An 18,164-nucleotide genomic window follows, 5' to 3' on the forward strand; every position below is an offset into this window, starting at 1 on the left:
ATCAGATTTTGTTTCAACATGACTTTGCACCACTGCACAAAGCAAGGTCCATAATGACATGGATGTGTGGAAGAACTTGACTGGCCTGCACAGAGTCCTGACCTCAACCCAAAAGAACACCTTTGGGATGAATTAGAGCAGAGACTCTCACCCCCATTCTCTGCGACCTGCTGGAGCGGGGGGGCTAGGAGGAGGAGTTGGCCGTCCGACTGCGGTCTGGAGTGTGGGGCCTCCCTGCTGCTGCGGAGTCGGGGCACGGCTGGCTGCCGGCGGAGCTCACGGGCGCGTCACTGCAACTCCCCCTGGCTTCTGCTCCGCGGCTGCTGAGTGAGCCCTCATCTGGGACTCTCCTCAGCTCTTTCTGGGACAGTGGCGCGGCTGCCCCTCTGTTGGTCTTCCTTGGTCTCTTGTGTTCTGGGGGCCTCTGGATGTCTGGAGTTTTGATCTCCTCCATACCTGCTTCATACCCTGGAGGACGGGGCTGTGGCCCCCCCCACACCCTCTAGCAGATCATTACATGAAGGAACCTTTTAAAAAACAAAAAACAAGCGCGTCCATGCTCACAGGTGTACACACGGGTGATCACACCCACAAACTACACCCTTTTTGGCTCCTACCTCAAAGCACACTGTGTTCTGTTGATCTTATGTGCTGCACAATAATGTTTAATATTTAGTATTTACTGTCATATTCCCATATATCATTGTGATGTTGTTTATTCTATTACTCTTGTTCTCTTCTGCTTGTTTTCGTTTTTCTTTCTCAGCAGGTGACCCAGGTGATTGATATATGCATTTTTTTTCTGCTCATTCTGTTGGTTTTTGGTTTTTGCCCTTCTCCCCCGTCCCTCTTCTCAGCTGTTTCTCTTTCCCTCTTTCTTTCCCCCCTTCTTTCCTCCAGTCAAGTCTGTCCCGTATTCAGTAAGTGAAAATAAAATAAACAATAAAAGGTGAATCAAATGGACCATTACGGCAAAGCTGGGATGGTCAATTTGGTAAAGTAAATCCGTTGGGCATCTTTCTTTGCCTTTAGACAACAATTCTGATGGCAAAAGAGCCAAACGGGACAGGCAAAAAAAAAAAAAAGAGCAGAGACTGTGAGCCATCCTGGCTGAGTTTGTGTTTAAAGCCATGTCCTCATGCTTAATCTAATTGGTTCCTCAAACAGCCACAAATGTCATAATACCAGCATCGCATGTTTTGTAGGCCTCAGGCTGACTGAACATTTTTTTTGTAAATGTAAATATTACATTTTGATGATAAGTAGGAAAAAAGGTAGCAGAATATCCTAAACTTGATTTTAAACCTTCCATTTAAGGTTCATTGTAGTAAGGAAATTGCAGGTTTATCTAGGGAAAGAAAAAAAACAAACAAAAAGGGCTCAGCTTGAATTTTTTTTTATTTTAAACAACTTGCAATGTGCGCAAGACATGCTCTAGTGGATCATGAGCACATGGAGAACAAATAGGCTTTGACACAAGTACAAATGACAAAGTGTCAGCAAAACTTGGACATCCTCTGAGCAAGTAAATGTCAAGAACAGTCTGTACAGTAATTAGTAAGGTTGAAGAAATTTACCTGTCACTACAATTGGTCTGTAAAAGCAAGAGAAACGTCATCATAGTACACTTTTACAAATGCATCCAAGAAACTGCTTTATCAAAGATTTGTGAAGTGTTGAGGAAACTAGACAGGCCTCAAATCCATCACTTGCACTCTAGATCAACATCTGACTGTGAAAGAGCAAGTACACTACCTGCAGAGTTGGGTTTAATACATCAAGCCTTCAAACAAATCAAATCATGTCATTCAACTTCAAAAGCAAAAATGTTCTTTGAATTGTACACAAAAGTAATTCTTTAACTAAAACTATGTGCTGTTATTCAAAGTTGACACAGTCACAGAGAGCTGTTTGTGTTTTTCTCTGAACCATTATCAGCAACAAAGCCAATACATAAGCAGTACTTAACAACAACAAAAAAATGATAACAAAACCAGTCATTGTACCTTACAGTCTTAAAGCAGGTATGCGTTTCATCATTTGAGAATTCTCTCCCCCCCCACTGTAATTGAGCAGCAGCCATTTGTTATGGCTGGTAGTCACCTTTACAGTGTTCGGCAGCTACTGTAACATGCAAGTGCTTGTTAGAACAAACCTTATGTATATTAATATCAGATCCTGTGTCTTATTTTCTAAAAATCTGACTACAAATCTGGACAAAAATAATAATAATCATGTCTGAACTCTCTGTTACTCACTGATCCGTCACAGTCATTGTTTTATGTTTTAATGAGAGAACAGACTGTCGATGTAATAACCTGTGGACCAGGATATAGCCTTTAACTTAAATTTGTCCAATCACCCCTTTAAAACTCACTTTTTTAGAATTAATTTTTAGATTTATGTTTTAGTGTACTTCAATCCAGTTTATACATTTTACTTCACACACAAATAATTTTCCAGGAAAGGGAAAAAAGGTCAAGTTTATATTTTGCATCACTAATTTTTGTGAACATGCTACACTGATTATAGTGAAAATTTAGGTTGTCAACAACATCAATCTGAGAACAACTTGGGTAAAAATCCACAGCAACAACTAAGGTTCACCTGCATATGCAGTCTGTAAAGTTGGGACGTTCTTCACCTAACTGAGGAACCAAAAGTATCTAATCTTCTCTGAAACTTGCTGAACTTGAAATGTCAGTCCAGAAATGGTGAGTACAAATGAATAAAATGATAACTGTCATCCATGAGTTTAGCGCCGTGTGGAGTGGCTCCTATCCCTGCTATTGCTGTGTCTCCTGTATCGTCGACTATGACTGTGACTCCTCCGGTCCCTGCCTCTATCGCTGCTCCTGCCACTGCCTCTGCGATGACTATGCCTGTGACTCCTCCCTCTGCTGGAACTCCTCTCAGTGCTGCTCCAGCTCCTCTCTCTGCTGGAGCTTATGCTCCTGCTGCAGTGGCTGTGGCTATATCTCCTCCTGCTCCTATGATGACTGTAGCTCCTCCTTCGGTGGCTGCAGCTCCTTCTCCTCCTGCTGTGCGACCGTTGCCTCCTTCCTCGGCTGTGAGAGCTCCTTTCCCTGTGGGAATGGTCTCGTGCTCGTTCCCTGCTGCGCTTGCTGCTAAACACGTCTTCCCTTCTTCCCTCCCGGTCCTTTTTTCTGTCCTCCCCTTCTCTCCTTTCTTCCATTAATTTATTCTTCCCTGAAACTCGGGAGTGAGCACCAGATTTGGACATCTGCTTTTCTTTGCTTTCAGCTGCCTTCAATCCATTCACCCCACTCAGGACCCCAAGTATCACATCATCTGGATTACAGATATCCTCAGTCACTTCAGGGCCACTCTGATCCTGGATGCCTGCAGCTTTGCTGCTGTTTTTCTTCAGCAAGTTGGAAAGCAGTCGCTCCCTGAGCTCCTTCTCTCTCCGCTGTAGCTCCAGTGCTCGCTCTTTCTCCACCTCCACCCTCCGCAGCTCCTCCTCTTGCTTGCGGCGACAGGCCTCCAACTGCTGAAGACGGGCCAATTCCTCCTCCTGTCGAGCTTTCTCCTTCCTCTCCTGCTCTTCACGCTCAGCCCTTTCTTTCTTCTGCTGCTCCTGTTTCAAAGCCTGATGAGGAGAACACAAAAGAAAAGATAAACGAAAGCATATGATTTAGGAGTCGGTTGGGGGGGAAGTATCACAGGAGTAACACTTTCCCAGGAGTTGTATTGTGCAAGTCCCAACACATGCAGTACTCTGGTTGTCAAAATGAAATCCAAATTAGAGACATTAGTCATCAGTATTTTACTTTTTCTGTCCCAATGTATCAAAGTCCTATATGAGGTCCTCAAATGCTTTTCTGATGTCTTGTACCTTTAATAAGTGTGAAAATCCTAAACTCAACAGCAAACCCTTTTTTGAAGGGTTATATGCCATGTGTATTTGTGGCTGTGAACTTGTAGTGGGCTTAGTAATAAATTTCACATCTATGCAAGAAGAAAAACAGCACCTTTCCTAAAAAATAAAATTATTCCTTTATGCTGACATGGTCGAGTCAACTTTTATTAGGCAACAGAAACTTTGCGTGATTCGCAGTTCAAAACAACCCTAACTGATTCTATACCAGTGCTCTGTGCAATCTCCCATTTCATCCTCTGTCTGAAACAAGACGCTTTAGCACCTCTTGCTTTAATATTACCCACTCTTTAATGCTGAGACTTTGTTTGCAACTCCAATTGAAACCACAGCATACAAACGCATCACTCTATGTTCCTTGTAATAGTACTTTAAAAAAAAAACAAAAAACTCTTGGTGTGATCCGAAGCTGTGCAAACAACAGACAGAACAAAACTGGGTTGGGGACATTACATCAAACACGCATACCCGGTGTATTTTCAGGATACCACAACTTTTTTCTGATTGGCTGCCCCTCACAAGCATTAGATAGGGGTGCTGCTCACAGCCAGAGCTGTGTGCCTAAGATCAGCGGTCCCCAACCATTTTTGTGCAACGGACCAGTTTATGTCTGACAATATTTTCACAGACCAGCCTTTAAGGTGTCGCGGATAAATACAACAAAAGAAAACCAGTATCGGTACTAAAAAAAAAAAAAAAGAAAGAAGAAGATTTATTCATAACACAGGGGAAAAGACCCAGGGAAACCGAGTTAACGATAAAAACGGTTAAAAACATAATGATAGAAACCGATAAAAACCCAGAAATCCATAGATTTCACACCCGAGCCTCAACTCTCGCGGCCCGGTACCAAACAACAGGTCTGTGGCCCGGGGGTTGGGGACCACTGGCTAAAATGATAATATTAAGGATAATCACTGTCACTACTACCAAACAGCCAAGAATAGCAAAAAATGTCTGAAAGAGAGCAGCCTGGCTGGCTCTGTCACATGTGGATTACTTGCAAATATGCCAATCTCACCATTTGAAACTTCTGCAATTAATAATATAAGCTTCCACTATTATAATCACTCTCAGAAACAAAAATGGAAAAGCAAGATAGTTACATTTTAAAGATCCAACATGAATACTCATATGGGGACAGACATTTAAAGTTGAGCTGTACACACTGCAGAAGTCTTAAATATTGATTAAGCTATTGGGGTTCAACAATAAAACGCAACATTCTGCTGGACCATTGTCAGGGACTGCAGAGTACTTATTCAGATGCGTATAGTGTTGCATTGTGTAAATTGATACCTTAGCCCTGGCCAGCAGCTCAGCAATGAGCCGTATCGATTCCAAGTTGCGCTGAGCCAACAGCAGTCTCCTCTCTTCCAAGGCAATCTTCATCTGCAGCTTCTTCTGCTCCTCCTCTTGCTGACGCCTCACTTTCTTCAGATTCTTGCGCTCCTCCCTCTCTCGCAACTTTTGCTCTCGCTTCCGTAATCTTTCCTCCTTCTTCCTTTCCCTCTCCTCCTCTTCCAATTCCTTTTGTTTCCTGAAAAAGTGGTTTAATATGCTCTGTGAATATTTATTGTTAACTTTTTGTCAACTCTTATCAAACCAGGTGATGAAGTTGTTCATTTAAAAGCCACCAACTCCATCAAATACTGAAAATCAATCCCCCAATTTATTTATTTTTTTATTCCTCATATTAAGTTGTTTAAACAGAATTTCTATTTTTTTTCCCCCTAACATTTTTTCTGTTTAACTTTTCAATATAGTCCAATTTTAGTCCATGTTCCTATGTAGGCTTCCATCATACCTCTCTTCTTCCTTACGCCGCTCCTCTTTTTCCTTCTCTCGTTGTTTCTGCTCCTCTCTCTGCCTCTCCAGCTCCTGCAACTTCATCCTCTCTAGGTTTCTCTTCTTCACAGAAGCATCGCTAAGGTGCTTGCTTGTGTCAAAGGTCACCTGAGGATAAGAAACGCACATCATATGAAGGTTAATTGTCACAACAGCTTTTCATATCGAAACAGCTGAGCACTTCAGTTGACGTCATTGGTTTGACTGAATGTAGCTATTAAACTAAATGGTCTTTGTTTTGGTAAAATTATACACACAAAAAACCCCAAAACAAAAGTATTTAAATTTTTATTAATTCAGTACTTTAACCAACTTTGGAGGGGATAGTGGCTAAAGCAAAACAAAATATCATCCAAGAATACCAGATTGATTGGGTTGGGTTGTATGGAAGCCCCAAACGCAATTTCATTGTTCTTGACAATGACAATAAATAAATAAATACTAAATACTAACCCATCGGTGAGTTTAAGGGCTTATTCAAGTGCTTCACACATTTCAGAGTGGTTTACTATGATTACAACATTTTATAACCATGCTTAGTCAGGAACAGTCATTCCAGCTCTTCATTTGAAAGCTAAAAATATTACATCCATGGCAGATTACTGTGGCAACACAGATTTTAAATAAATGAATAATGAACAAATATTCCAGTGACACAGCTACAAATACAACATCTTTTCTGCTCTACAAGTTTTAAGCTATTGTCACAGTACATTTAACATTTTCATATAAGAAGAAAAAAAAAGCTACACTCACTGGTAGCCTGAATGGAAAAGGAGGTTCTTTATATTACATAGAATCATTCATTTATCAGCATGTTTATCAAACAAACCTCCCAAGGCTGCATGGTTAATACAACCATATTTGAAAGGGCACTGCATTAGAACACCTTAATAATGAGTTGAACTCCAGTTCTCTCAAAACCCTGGCATTTAAAGTTTGTACGAAGAAATTTCTCTCCCAGCAGTGACTGAACATAATTAAGAAAACAACATTTTAGGAGATGGATTTAAAAAAAAGTCCTGGAATGATTGGTTTGATCAATTAAGAGGTAGAAAATAAAAGCAGCTTTAATATGTGTAGGCAGAGGCTTGACACTACTGTAGTCTGCAGTACCTTGATGTTGCAAGCCACGGCTTTTCCATCATCTCCTTTCAGCATCAGCTTCATGCTGCGCATAGTGTCCATGGCTTTCGTGAAGCCACAGTATTCCTGATACTGGACATACGCTTCAAAGTTCAGATGGCCCCCAAAGCTGAATGTGCTGAAGTTCTTGCCCATCATTTCCTCTCTATATGGGTCCAGCATGGGAATGTCAACATTTCGTACCTTAAAAAAAAAAATAAAAAAATACTAATGTCTTAACTTTTTATTTCGACATTTATTAGTTTCTTGTTGTTTAGTTAGGCACTGCTTATATCTTCTTCTTTTTTAAAATTGTGAACTAAAAATGTGAATATTAAAAGCTTAATTTCCTTTTAGCTACACAGAAACATGAATGTGAATCACCTTGCCGAATGTCTGGAAAACTGCAACGAGGGCTTCTTCTGAGGGCCGATCTGGGTACTGGCTGTCCTTCTGACTGAACCAGCGGCAAGGAAGCCCTTCTAGGTGGATGGTGTCAGGCCTCTCACCTGGTAGCGTCTCATTCATGTCTTTGGCATCACGGAAAAAAGAATCCCAATCGTGACGTGTCGGGAAGTCCACTTTATTTTCTACTGCACGAACCTTAATGATGAGAGGGTGACATAAATATACTCTGCTGTCGGTTTATTAGTGCAATTAAATTCAACCTGTAATCAATCTATGGTAGATAATGTTATAATACTTAGAACTAGCTGCCTTGCCTTTGGATAGTTGTTTATTTTCAAGGTAATTTCTTTGAGCTGCCAAATTACAATGTATTGACAAAGAGTTACAAACATTCAGAACATTTAAGTAGCAACAACAAACTCCAGTGACTCCAATAACCATGCAGTTACTAATTATAAGTACTGCAATGCTCTACATTTGTTCACCCTTACCTTCAGTACATCAGTAAAGCCACTGAGTTTGATGCTCTTCCCATCCAAACGACTTAGCAGGCTCTTGACTACAGTTTTGTTTTCCACTTCACCTTCAAAGCGGATGAAGTCCATTGTGCTCTTGGAGATTCGCAAGACTGAAAACTGCTCCGGAGCCACCATGGCCTTCACCCGCTCCATTACCTCCCAGTTGGAGATGCTTTTGCCTGGCAGCTTGAGCTGGGGCAAAGCCACGCTGATGGTCATTTTGGCAATAGGCTTGAGGTACAGGTTGTAGTCAGCAGAGAGGCACACTGCCTCTGTGGTATCATGTACAATGGTGGTCATTGCTGCAGAGACACAGAAGCTGGTTACACAAACGTTAGCAAACTCAATGTAACATTAGCTGAAAGCTAACGCTAAAGTCTTCGCTTCATCCCGAAGGACGGCAGGCTAGAAAGCTATGAACTTAACTAAACAGCGATCTGGTTAACGTGATTAATTTAACGTTATTACGTGCAAACTGCGCATTATTATTTGTTTACTGATTGTTATTATTTGTTAACGTTACGGTTTTTACGAGTTTGGTCCTAAAACATCACCGCTTTAGACAACAACATGCTAACGTCAGCTAGCACAGAAGATAACAGACTAGTCACAACCTACCAAAATCACTTAGCCCCCCTGTAAAAACCGAAAATGCAAAACACAACAAACACACTGTTGTAATTTAAGGTGAGCCATACACTTGAGAGGCATACAGAAAATCCAACTACATGCTACTTCCGAACGCAATGAACTCCGACCTTCTACAGAAGCCTATACCAGCGCCCACAGCGACACCACATGGATGAATATGGCGGTGAGAAAAATGGAAAAAGATCTCTTAAATTGAATTCAGTTTAATATTAATATTCATAGCAATTTTCTTCTTGGACTGCCTGGTCGCCGGGACAGTGAATCATTTGTCTCCATTGCACCCATTTCCTAGCATGTTCTTTTTTTTCTTTTTTTCTTTTTTTTTAAATTAGCAAAATACAACAAAATGCACAATATATTATACATTCAGAAAATACAAATTTCAACCTTTGTACAAAGAAAAAGAAGATACAAAGACGGGGTCATAAAAGTTAACAGAGTACTAACTCACTAAATCAAAATCTTCCGAAAAGGAAACAAAAAAATGCAGCCTTTTTCTTTTTAACTAAAGTCAAAGATTTAACCATCAGGTTTAGGTTGTTTTTCCAGTAAAGTAGGGTTGAAGTAGGGTATAATCTTTTAATATGTAATTACGTCTAAGCAAATTTGGAGAATAAAGACTCCTTAATGAAGATCTCAGAAATGTATTATTGCATTTAACATCACAAAACTGAATACCATCTATATATAATTGCCTTAACTTGGGGGAGATGTCAGAATATACTATATCACTTACGATTATGGTTTTAAGTGAAAATGGAATGGATTTTATAACCCAATTAAAATTACTTTTAGAACATTGGATATTAAATTTTTGCCAAAAATCGTGATGTCAGAGCATGTCCCTCCTCATCTACAAAATGAGCAATTGCCCAAACACCTTTCTAGAACCAATCTTGAATAAAAATAGATTTTCTATTCATCAGTATATATCTATTGTTCCAAATCGGGCTGTTATGTAGAGTGAAATTATGTTTAAATATAATTTTCCAATACAGAAGGACCCGTTTATGGAATTCAGAGAGTTTAACAGGTAGCTTAGTAATTTCAAAGTCACATTTGAGGAGAAAATCGATACCCCCAGTTTGTTAAAGACCTTACTTGGTATAAGAAACCAAATGGAGTGAGGATTATTTAAAAAGGATTTTAACCATTTAAGTTTCAAAACACCATTCATTATATCAAAGTCCTAGCATGTTCTTCTGCTTCAACAACTCAAGGCTACCATCTACTCAAGGCTTTTCGTAGAAGGTATAGCAACCTGGGAGTTTGTCTTCAAACAGCAACCATAATCTCCACCCTTTGGCTTTTGTCTCAAACTAGTATTTCAACTTTTTTTTCTCAAAATACATTTTTGACTTTATTCTCAAAATTGTCAGCAATATTTTTTTTCTTAATAAGGCCCTCCTGCCTGGGAGCTCCATGTTCAACATCATATGTCCAATATGTCCACTCTCCCTCCTCTGCACATGTCTAAGTCAGCCTTGCCTCTCTAACTTTGTGCTCAACCTGAGGTCTCCCTCTGACGTGCTCATTTCTAATCCTCTCCATCTTCTCAACGAAAATCTTAACTTCTTCAGCTCTGGCACTTTTGCCTTGGCCTCCTGTCTTTTTGTAGTGTCACCATTTCGAAACTAAGCATCATAACAGGTCTCACTACCATCTTGTTAAATCTTGCCTTTCATTGGTTGACACCAGGTATTTAAACCTATCTACCATCAGTACCTCTCCTCCTTGTATGTTCATGGGGTACATGGCGGTCTGATGATTAGTGCTGTCGGCTCACAGCAAGAAGGGTTTGAATCCAGTCTGGAGCCTTTCTGTGTGGAGTTTGCAGTTCTCACAGAGAGAGAGAGTATGCATGGTTTCTCTTTGAGTACTCAGCTTCCTTCCACTGAGACCTTTTCTGACGAGGCTTCAGGGAACAGTAGATGGGTCAGATGCATCTGTGAGGTCTTTTTTTTTAACCGGGCTCACAAATTATTCAAGACTTTTGGTGTAAATAACCAAGGTTTATAGATACATATATATTAGCAGTATTTAAAAAGAGAAAGAACACACACCCTGCTATATATTTCAGAACACACATAATTAATACATAATAGAAACTTTGGCAATTGATTGTAATCGCCTGCAATTTAATTACTTATTAGCAAATCGCTGATATGGTTTATGCAAAAAAAATGTTGATCAGTACCAAAAAATGGTTCAGGCTGGATTCACTGTCTTTTTTTATATCTGCCACAAGACAAACAGCACTCTGATGACAGTACACATTTGTTACTCACTTGATATCTATTTGGCACTGTTTGTGACTCATTAGGGTTTGTCTGAAAGCCATCATCACTGTGGTAACTGTGTGAGATAAAAATGGACTGGACTTGGATTGGTCCAACAGTTGGAGGCCCCAGGCTAAAAAGTTGGCACAGTTTCCCTGAAAGGATGGCAGAGGAATTTGCATAATAGGCATTACTCCCTTCACTGTGCATGTAGGTCAGTTACTGCAGTCAAAAAGGCTCTCTATCCTGTCCTGATCAGCAGTCATCCGGTAGATAGCCTGCCTAAGGCAAATCTGGATTCTACATAACCAGAAAAAAAGCACGTCACTTCTGACCTCTATAAATCATTATTTGACTTCTAGACCAGGGAAACCCCAGAGATTACAGAATCATCAAAGGAGCTGTCTTAAGAGCATTCAGTTTTATATAAGAAACATATTGTGTGATACACTGTGACTGTTTACATGTAATCCAGCTTTTATATGGTTGGTTTGATCTGGGAAACACGAAGCAGAGAACAGACAGGGTGCCAGCAGGACATCAGAGCAACAAGAGGATTGGCAGATCTGTAGTAATCTGTTCAGGCTCAGGCACTGAGAAATGTATCGTATCCCCCACACACATATGAAAGCTTGTGGGCATTAAATTCCTCTGTACTCTATACTTTCTCTAACCAATGACAAAAATAGCATAGCAGGGAAACACAAAACTGATTGTCCTCTTAGGTTCTCTTAAGTATATTAAGATAAACACGATAAAATCTGATTTTCAAGTATTTGCAAAAATGGATTAAATAGAGTTTATATCCCAACAACAGCAGTGTTGACTTTAGGTCAGTCTGCATAACAAGAGGTGCAAAATAAGAACTGGATACTAATCTGTCTGGTGGGCCATGTGGACAGGAAGTTGTGGATATACTGTAAATGCCAGAGCAAAGCTGGGGTCGTCAGATCATCAATTATTCAGCACCAACAGGCAAGGACAATCAGCTGGTGTCAGCAGGAAGGGCGGATGAAGCGACTCGCTTCAATTGTATTTTTAATCTATTCTGGTAACGTTAACATGAGTATTCACAGCTGCTCTTTACATTTTAAACCTTCTCATTATTACCGAGGCCGTTTCTTTATACAGTCATTGCATCAATGGGACAATACAGCGTAGTTGACAAACTTAAAAACTTTAGATTATGCAAATAAAAACAAAACTTCTTTATTTCACATTTATGGATAAGACATTAATCCAAAAAGAAAAGTGGCTCGTTAACAGTGATTTCACACCACACAATCACTTCACAGCATTTTACAATGAAAACACATTTTCTTTATATAGACATAAGAATCAACAGTGTGCTGCATTTCCATTTCCTCTACTCATGCCGCTGAGAAAATGACATAAAATCTCTACATCAAAAGTGTCAAGACATAGAATGACACGAATCTCCGTGATAAAAGTACAAATGCTACAAATTAGTAACAGAACATTCATGAAATTTGGGAGGAAGAAAGGTTCACATATTTGGGAAACCACTTGAGAAATCGCTGCTAAACCTATGGCACATTCTGGCCAGAGTCCTTAGAGAAAACGGAGCTTGATGAATAGATGACAGTGTGCATGCAAAGTCAGACTAATATATGGGAACAATATTGACTTTGTCTCAGTTTCATATGATGTCGTGGTTTCCGGCGGATATCTATGACCGTGGTTGCCTGAACCTTTACCCTTATGAACCAATGAATCCTGTGTCACATTTTTGGAGTAAATATAGAAATGAAATGTCAGATAACAAAGCAAAACTCTGCAACTGACATTCAGAGAGCAATATCTAAATATCAGTGTCTGAACATTTGCATACACACCACACACAAAGCAATGTAGAAACAAGTGAATTAGCTTCAGAAAATTTGAGGTACGTTATTGGCAGTAGAAAAATGTATATAAAGTTGGTGACTGTGCTTCTACTAATCTGTGTTTTTGTATAGCTAATTGGAAACAATTAAACAATTCTTAGCAACATCTCCCCATTAGTGAACCTAACTCTTTTTGGCTCCAACTTTAAATAAACAAAAATGAATGGAGAAATAACTTACCAAGCCCCTTTTGAATATCAGTTAATTTTGCATTTAAATAGGTAAAAATCTGATCCCCTTTTGATGTTATGCCTAGAATTTTAAAAAATAGATATGATTTGGGACCCAAATGGATTTTTCTACTACCAATTTTTAAAAAGTGACAAGTGCAAACATGATGACTGTACACTGTTGCTCGTTATAAAAAAAAAATCTGCGATTTCAACTGTCTGAATATTAAAATCTGCCACTTTAAAAAATAAAATATTTGTTCACATTACAGGAATGTACTAAAAAAAACGTCAGCACCATCTAATTTCAGACTAATAGTGTGTGTAAATATATATTACTCTGCAAACAGAAACGCGGTGAGGAAACAAACCAAAGTGCTTCAAAGTGAAAACTTTCTACAATACTGCTTGTTGCTTTTGCATTTTTATGAACATAACTGTACTGTAACATATTTAAACTATGTTTGTGATGTTAGTTGTCCAAATTAAATAAAGGGGGGAAAAAAAGTCAAAACAAAAATCAAGTTTGAAAGAATTCACAGTCTAGCCAAGGCAAATAAACTGTCACGTGACTGTACCCTTCCCTCAGTGACAAACAATAACTGCAACAGGAACAAAAATAAACTAGAATTTTAGAAAATTTTGTAAAATGTGTTAGTTTCTGCACTGTTATATTTTGTCACTAAAATATCTGACCTGTCAGATAATAAAAGATACCTATGCTACAAATAAAAACACCTGGGAGTGGTGTACAGCTCTGTGTCGCTGGCTTAGAGTGGTGTCGATTTATCCAAACAGGTTGGACAGCGGTCTCGTTCGAAGAGGACTGCTGTGTAGCTCCTCTCCTCTTCCCACCTCTCCTGTGTCCCTGAAGGAGGCGCTGTGGATGATCTGGGCTCTGTGGCGTCCTCTGTGCAGCCGGGCATTCAGTCGGCTCAAAGACGTCTTCCTCTGCATCCCCCCTTTACTCTTCCCGTTCCCCGTTCCATCTTCTGATGCCTCTGTTGGTGAATTCAGCAGCCGGAGCGGGTTCAGATTCCCTTGGAGGACTTTGGCAAATCTCCAGCCCCGACCTCTGCCGCTGCCGTTGTTCTCACTGTCTGACTCAGGTCCCGGTGAGGTGACCACTCCTTCTTCCAGCAGGTCAGCAGCTAGCGGTGGGGACAAGTACTGCATTGGTCTCCTCCCGCTGTAATCTCGAGCTTCAGGGTCTGCATCCCAGTCTGACAGCAGGACACGAACCACCTGTCAATGCAAACACACCGCATGCAAACATGAGAGGTCTCGTTTTCATGGATATTAGAAGGCGACCATGTAGCTGCATTTCTTTCCCTCTCTCTCCCCACTTTCATGTCTGTCTACACCGTCTCTATCCAATAAAGGCTAAAATGCCAAAATAATAATAATACTAATTATTAAAAAAATGAATAACTAGACATTTGAAACTTGTCCACAACTGGGTGTTCCAACAGGGCATTAATCCCAAACACAAATAAAAACTAGAAGGTGTCTGTGAAGGTTCTCAGTCATCCAGGTCATCGTAGTCTAAGGAGCTTGGAAAGGAAAGCGTCTGGACTTCTTTACATTGCTTGAACGTAAAGAAGTCCAGACGCTTTCCTTTCCAGAAAAAAAAAAAAAAACTAGAAGGGATAGAGAAAGCTAACATTAAGCTTCTGGTAAGAGCACTGATCTGTAATAGGTTCTAAATGAATCAACTCTGCACAGGAGAGTGGTCAAATATCCATATTGCTACTAAAACATGTGGTTGAGGTGCAACTTGCTAAGGAATATTGAACCAAATAACAGTGCACGTTTGAACCCCTATGTATACTTTTGGCGCTATGTGGATTGCAGAATATCTAAAATAAGCTCAAACTTCTTGTCATTAACAATATATGCTGTACAATCATTCCATCCTGGAAAAAAAGCTTCAAAGAAATCCTTAAAAAACCCAAATTACCACCTAGGATGAGTGTGTTTAAACTTGTGTTTACAACCATAGTTCAGTTAACTTGTTTTGAGCTAATGTTTCTAGCCTGGGCAGATAAAGTGTAGGTAATTATGTACTGCTTCACTGAGCAGGTGTAACACATGATACTACTCCCTGCAACCCACCTGGGTGTGTCCATGCATGGCGGCCAGGTGCAGCGGTGTGTAACCAGCACTTGATCTCACATTCACATTCACAGGTATAGTGTTCTCTTTGGCAAAGGTGAGCAGCTGAGACAGCAGCTCAGCTTTTCCCTGCTTAGCTGCCCAGTGGAGGCAGGTAAAACCAGTCACAAAGTCTCTCTTGGTCACCAGGCTGGGTTCGACAGCAAGCAGGGGCTGAAGGCTGTCCCACAGGCCGTCTGAGGCGCACAGCATCCACTCGTGCTCTAGAGGGTCCAGGGTTACTGAGGCGCAGTCCTCGTCAGTGGCTGAGGAGAGGAGGGACGCCGAGTCGCCTTCGCTCTTAACCGAGTCCCGGAGGCGTGACCCACGGTTGATCAGAGATCTCCGCACCTGACAGAACATACAATAGCCGTGGCTTTTGTTAAGATTTTTGTGTCACAGCACAAAATGTAGTCATTTAGAAATTCCCAGCAAACTGTTACTTTCCACAGAAAGCTGCCATTCAAAGAAAGAAAAAAAGAAGGGCAAAAGCAACAAATACTTAATGATAATAAAAAGCACTGTGTCCTACCTGAGGAGAACTACTCATCATCAGCTCTATGAAGTTCCTGCGACTTCCTTTGGGTGTTTGGATATCTCCTATATGGTCCAGTCCCTCCAGAGCACTGTCTTCAGACAGGCAGCTGGTCAGCATGGCACGCTGTGACCCTCTAGACACCCTGCGTGCCCCTCTTGTCTGCTGGTTATGAGATCCTCCGGGTTGGGCCTGGTCGAGATCTGGCATCCCAAGAACTGGAGCTGACTCTCGTCTCCTTCTGTCTCTTAGCTTCACTTCACCTCCTCCACCAGGGGTAGGAACTCCTGTGCTGGTCTTGCTCTGGGATGGGGTTGCAGGTTTCTTATTGCCATTTGTCTGTTTGTCATTGTCCAGTGGAAAGTGGACCCCTGTAAGACCATTAATTTTTTTTGTGTTCATTCAACTTCATGCAGACTTTTGATCACATGCTGCAGAATTTAACAGGCTGTTGTTGTTATTTTTCCTCACTGGTGTCATTAATATCCTGAACCTTAGGGATTTTGTGTTTTTGGCAGGAAATGATTCCAAATTAAATTGAATCAAACACTATTTTGTACGGTGAAAAGAAAAAGAAGCAGTATGCCTATATTGGCCTGTAAAAACAACAAAATAATTGCCAAACCTTTTATTTATTCGTGCTGTATTACAAATAAACAAGTAGACAGTACATAAACAAAAATATAGATAAAACAGCCTACGTTACACGTAAGAAAGCAATTCATGGATAAAACACGTGCGTAAAAATCACGCAAACACAATGGATCCGTCGTCCTCACCTGTTTGGTCGCCCTTATCATGATTGCCGTTGACACAGTTGTTGTCCAGCGTCTCTTGGATGTTGCCATTGCACTCCGCACCATCGTGGCCATCTACGTCTGTACGCATCACCGACGCCCCGCTGCCTTCACTGTTCAAACACACAAATTTCACGCCGTTTTCTACCTTCACGAAACCCACGCTGTCAACGATGCTTTTCAGCACCTCGCGATCCACCCCTTCCTTCGACTGTTCATTCAGCGATAGGAAATGATCGATCAGCTCCATCTGTTGGACCCTCCCTCCTCTCTCCGACAGGAACTCCTGCACGGCTTGCACTGTGCAGCGGGACGCCATCATCATCATCGTCCTCGTCCTGAACGACTCAGACAGAGCGCAAAGATCACTGGGTTATTTGCGCACGAAGGTTTAAAAATGAGCCCATTAACGCGCTCATTCGCTTAAGAAGAGGATGACAGCATCTTCTTCTCTGGCCTCCTCCTCTCCTCCATGGGAAGACCAGTGTTTAGCTCTTTCAGACAGGGGGCGCTCACATCGTCTCACAGGCAAGGGGCAAGAATCATGTTGCGTTCCAGTGCTCATCGGAAACGCGGGCTTCCCAGACGACTAGTTATTTAAAAGTGACCATAAATACTGCGTATACATAATATATAATAAAATACACATTTTTTTCCGGTCAACACACTCACAGTATTAATAATAATTGCACTGCACAATTTGAACTTTTCAAAATAATATCCAAGGTTCATCCAGATTGCATTATGTTCATCCTATTTACGGCTATCTTTCATGCCCAGCTGGAGTTTCTTTTTGCATGCAGTGAGGAAACCGGACTCAATCTCCTTGTATTTTTGCAAAAACTTGGCCAGATTAAGAGGATTCTGATCCTAAAACATTTACCTCACCTCACAAAGAAAAGTAATCCACCGCAGAACTTGATCTTTCAGTCCTTATTAAAATTTTTACAAAACAACAAAAACAGGAGGTTATTTGAGTAAACAAATACACCTTAACAGTCAAGAAGTAAATTCAAGGGGAAGAGCACAAATTATTGACCTAAAAGGTGCAAATTGAACCTTAAGCTTATTAAACCTGTACTTATTTGTTATATTAAGATTTCAACCAAAATACAAAAAAGATGATACAATATGAAGAATCGAAACAGAACCAGGACAAAAATAAATGTTTCTTTTAAACAATGGAAATCATTCTGTTCCACATTTTTACATTTGTTTACGATCTGATTTTTAGACTGTTTTTAAAATGACATAGTGAACAGAACAATCGTAATTCCTCATTACAGTTACTCACATTTACCCATATAACAGATACACCTTGTATTTGTTTTTAAATTGTCCTGGCCCTGTTCTTAGTTAACATGCTTTCCCTCTAATTTAAAACCTCCAAATACAGTTTAGAAGGAGATTTTTTGTGCTTTGTACAATATCGGTGGAGTCCGGAGCTCAATGAAACAGTAGAATTTTAAGGCATGCAATTTAATGGATATTCTAATCCCTTGATCATAATAATCTGATAATATTTAATCTATTTATAATTGCTTTAGCTTTCTTCTGTAGCATATAAACCGGATTAGTTAGTTGGTCTTACATGCATTTCCCCATAGCTATACACAGCAGATCCTATATGGAACAGTTTTAAATTAATATGATATATATAATGATTTTTCATTTCGTTATTTTATTATAATAATCACACCTCAAAAAAATCTAATTTCATACATTTTAATGTTTTGTCGGTGCAAACAGTCCCCAAAGTAAGCACTGGGAAAATTAAATTGCGCTGTACCATTATTAGAAAAGGGGGGCGATTTTATTACTGCATTAAGTTTTTCTTGCTTTTCAGCGCTATCTTATCTTTTATTTTTGTA

General features: G+C 40.2%; 2 protein-coding genes across 3 annotated transcripts; both read right to left on the reverse strand.

Moving 5' to 3' along the window:
• Positions 1–1,380: 1,380 nt before the first annotated feature.
• akap17a (A kinase (PRKA) anchor protein 17A) lies at positions 1,381–8,574 on the reverse strand. 2 transcript variants are annotated; one of them, XM_085434310.1, is made up of 8 exons: positions 8,419–8,574; positions 7,774–8,102; positions 7,597–7,635; positions 7,259–7,477; positions 6,866–7,078; positions 5,709–5,857; positions 5,201–5,441; positions 1,381–3,613 (listed from the first exon to the last, which is right to left on the reverse strand). In XM_085434310.1, exons 2-8 carry the CDS (start codon positions 8,098–8,100, stop codon positions 2,756–2,758), a joined length of 2,046 nt encoding a protein of 681 aa, XP_085290436.1. In that variant the 5' UTR covers positions 8,101–8,102; positions 8,419–8,574; the 3' UTR covers positions 1,381–2,755. The 2 variants fall into 2 exon arrangements, with proteins under 2 accessions (XP_085290436.1, XP_085290437.1); XM_085434311.1 differs by lacking the exon at positions 7,597–7,635.
• Positions 8,575–11,914: 3,340 nt separating this feature from the next.
• Positions 11,915–16,811, reverse strand: sowahca (sosondowah ankyrin repeat domain family Ca). The gene is made up of 4 exons (XM_085434312.1): positions 16,276–16,811; positions 15,494–15,867; positions 14,923–15,312; positions 11,915–14,052 (listed from the first exon to the last, which is right to left on the reverse strand). The coding sequence occupies exons 1-4, from the start codon at positions 16,619–16,621 to the stop codon at positions 13,594–13,596; spliced, it is 1,569 nt and encodes a 522-aa protein (XP_085290438.1). The 5' UTR covers positions 16,622–16,811; the 3' UTR covers positions 11,915–13,593.
• Positions 16,812–18,164: the final 1,353 nt, after the last annotated feature.

This window comes from Copadichromis virginalis, linkage group LG16, assembly GCF_057382275.1.
Source record: "Copadichromis virginalis isolate Kocher_CV1m ecotype Utaka linkage group LG16, C_Virginalis_male_GT1.1, whole genome shotgun sequence".
NCBI classification, from domain to species: domain Eukaryota; kingdom Metazoa; phylum Chordata; class Actinopteri; order Cichliformes; family Cichlidae; genus Copadichromis; species Copadichromis virginalis.

Excerpts from the sequence above, each read along its gene's own strand:
- akap17a (XM_085434310.1), bottom strand. The coding sequence starts at position 8,100 with ATGACCACCATTGTACATGATACCACAGAGGCAGTGTGCCTCTCTGCT. Across the intron at positions 5,858-6,865 it reads CCGTGGCTTGCAACATCAAG|GTGACCTTTGACACAAGCAA; the intron begins GTACTGCAGACT and ends TCTTATCCTCAG. Across the intron at positions 3,614-5,200 it reads AGCTGCTGGCCAGGGCTAAG|GCTTTGAAACAGGAGCAGCA; the intron begins GTATCAATTTAC and ends TCTCCTCATCAG.
- sowahca (XM_085434312.1), bottom strand. The coding sequence starts at position 16,621 with ATGATGATGATGGCGTCCCGCTGCACAGTGCAAGCCGTGCAGGAGTTC. Across the intron at positions 15,868-16,275 it reads TGATAAGGGCGACCAAACAG|GGGTCCACTTTCCACTGGAC; the intron begins GTGAGGACGACG and ends ATGGTCTTACAG. Across the intron at positions 15,313-15,493 it reads TGATGAGTAGTTCTCCTCAG|GTGCGGAGATCTCTGATCAA; the intron begins GTAGGACACAGT and ends ATGTTCTGTCAG.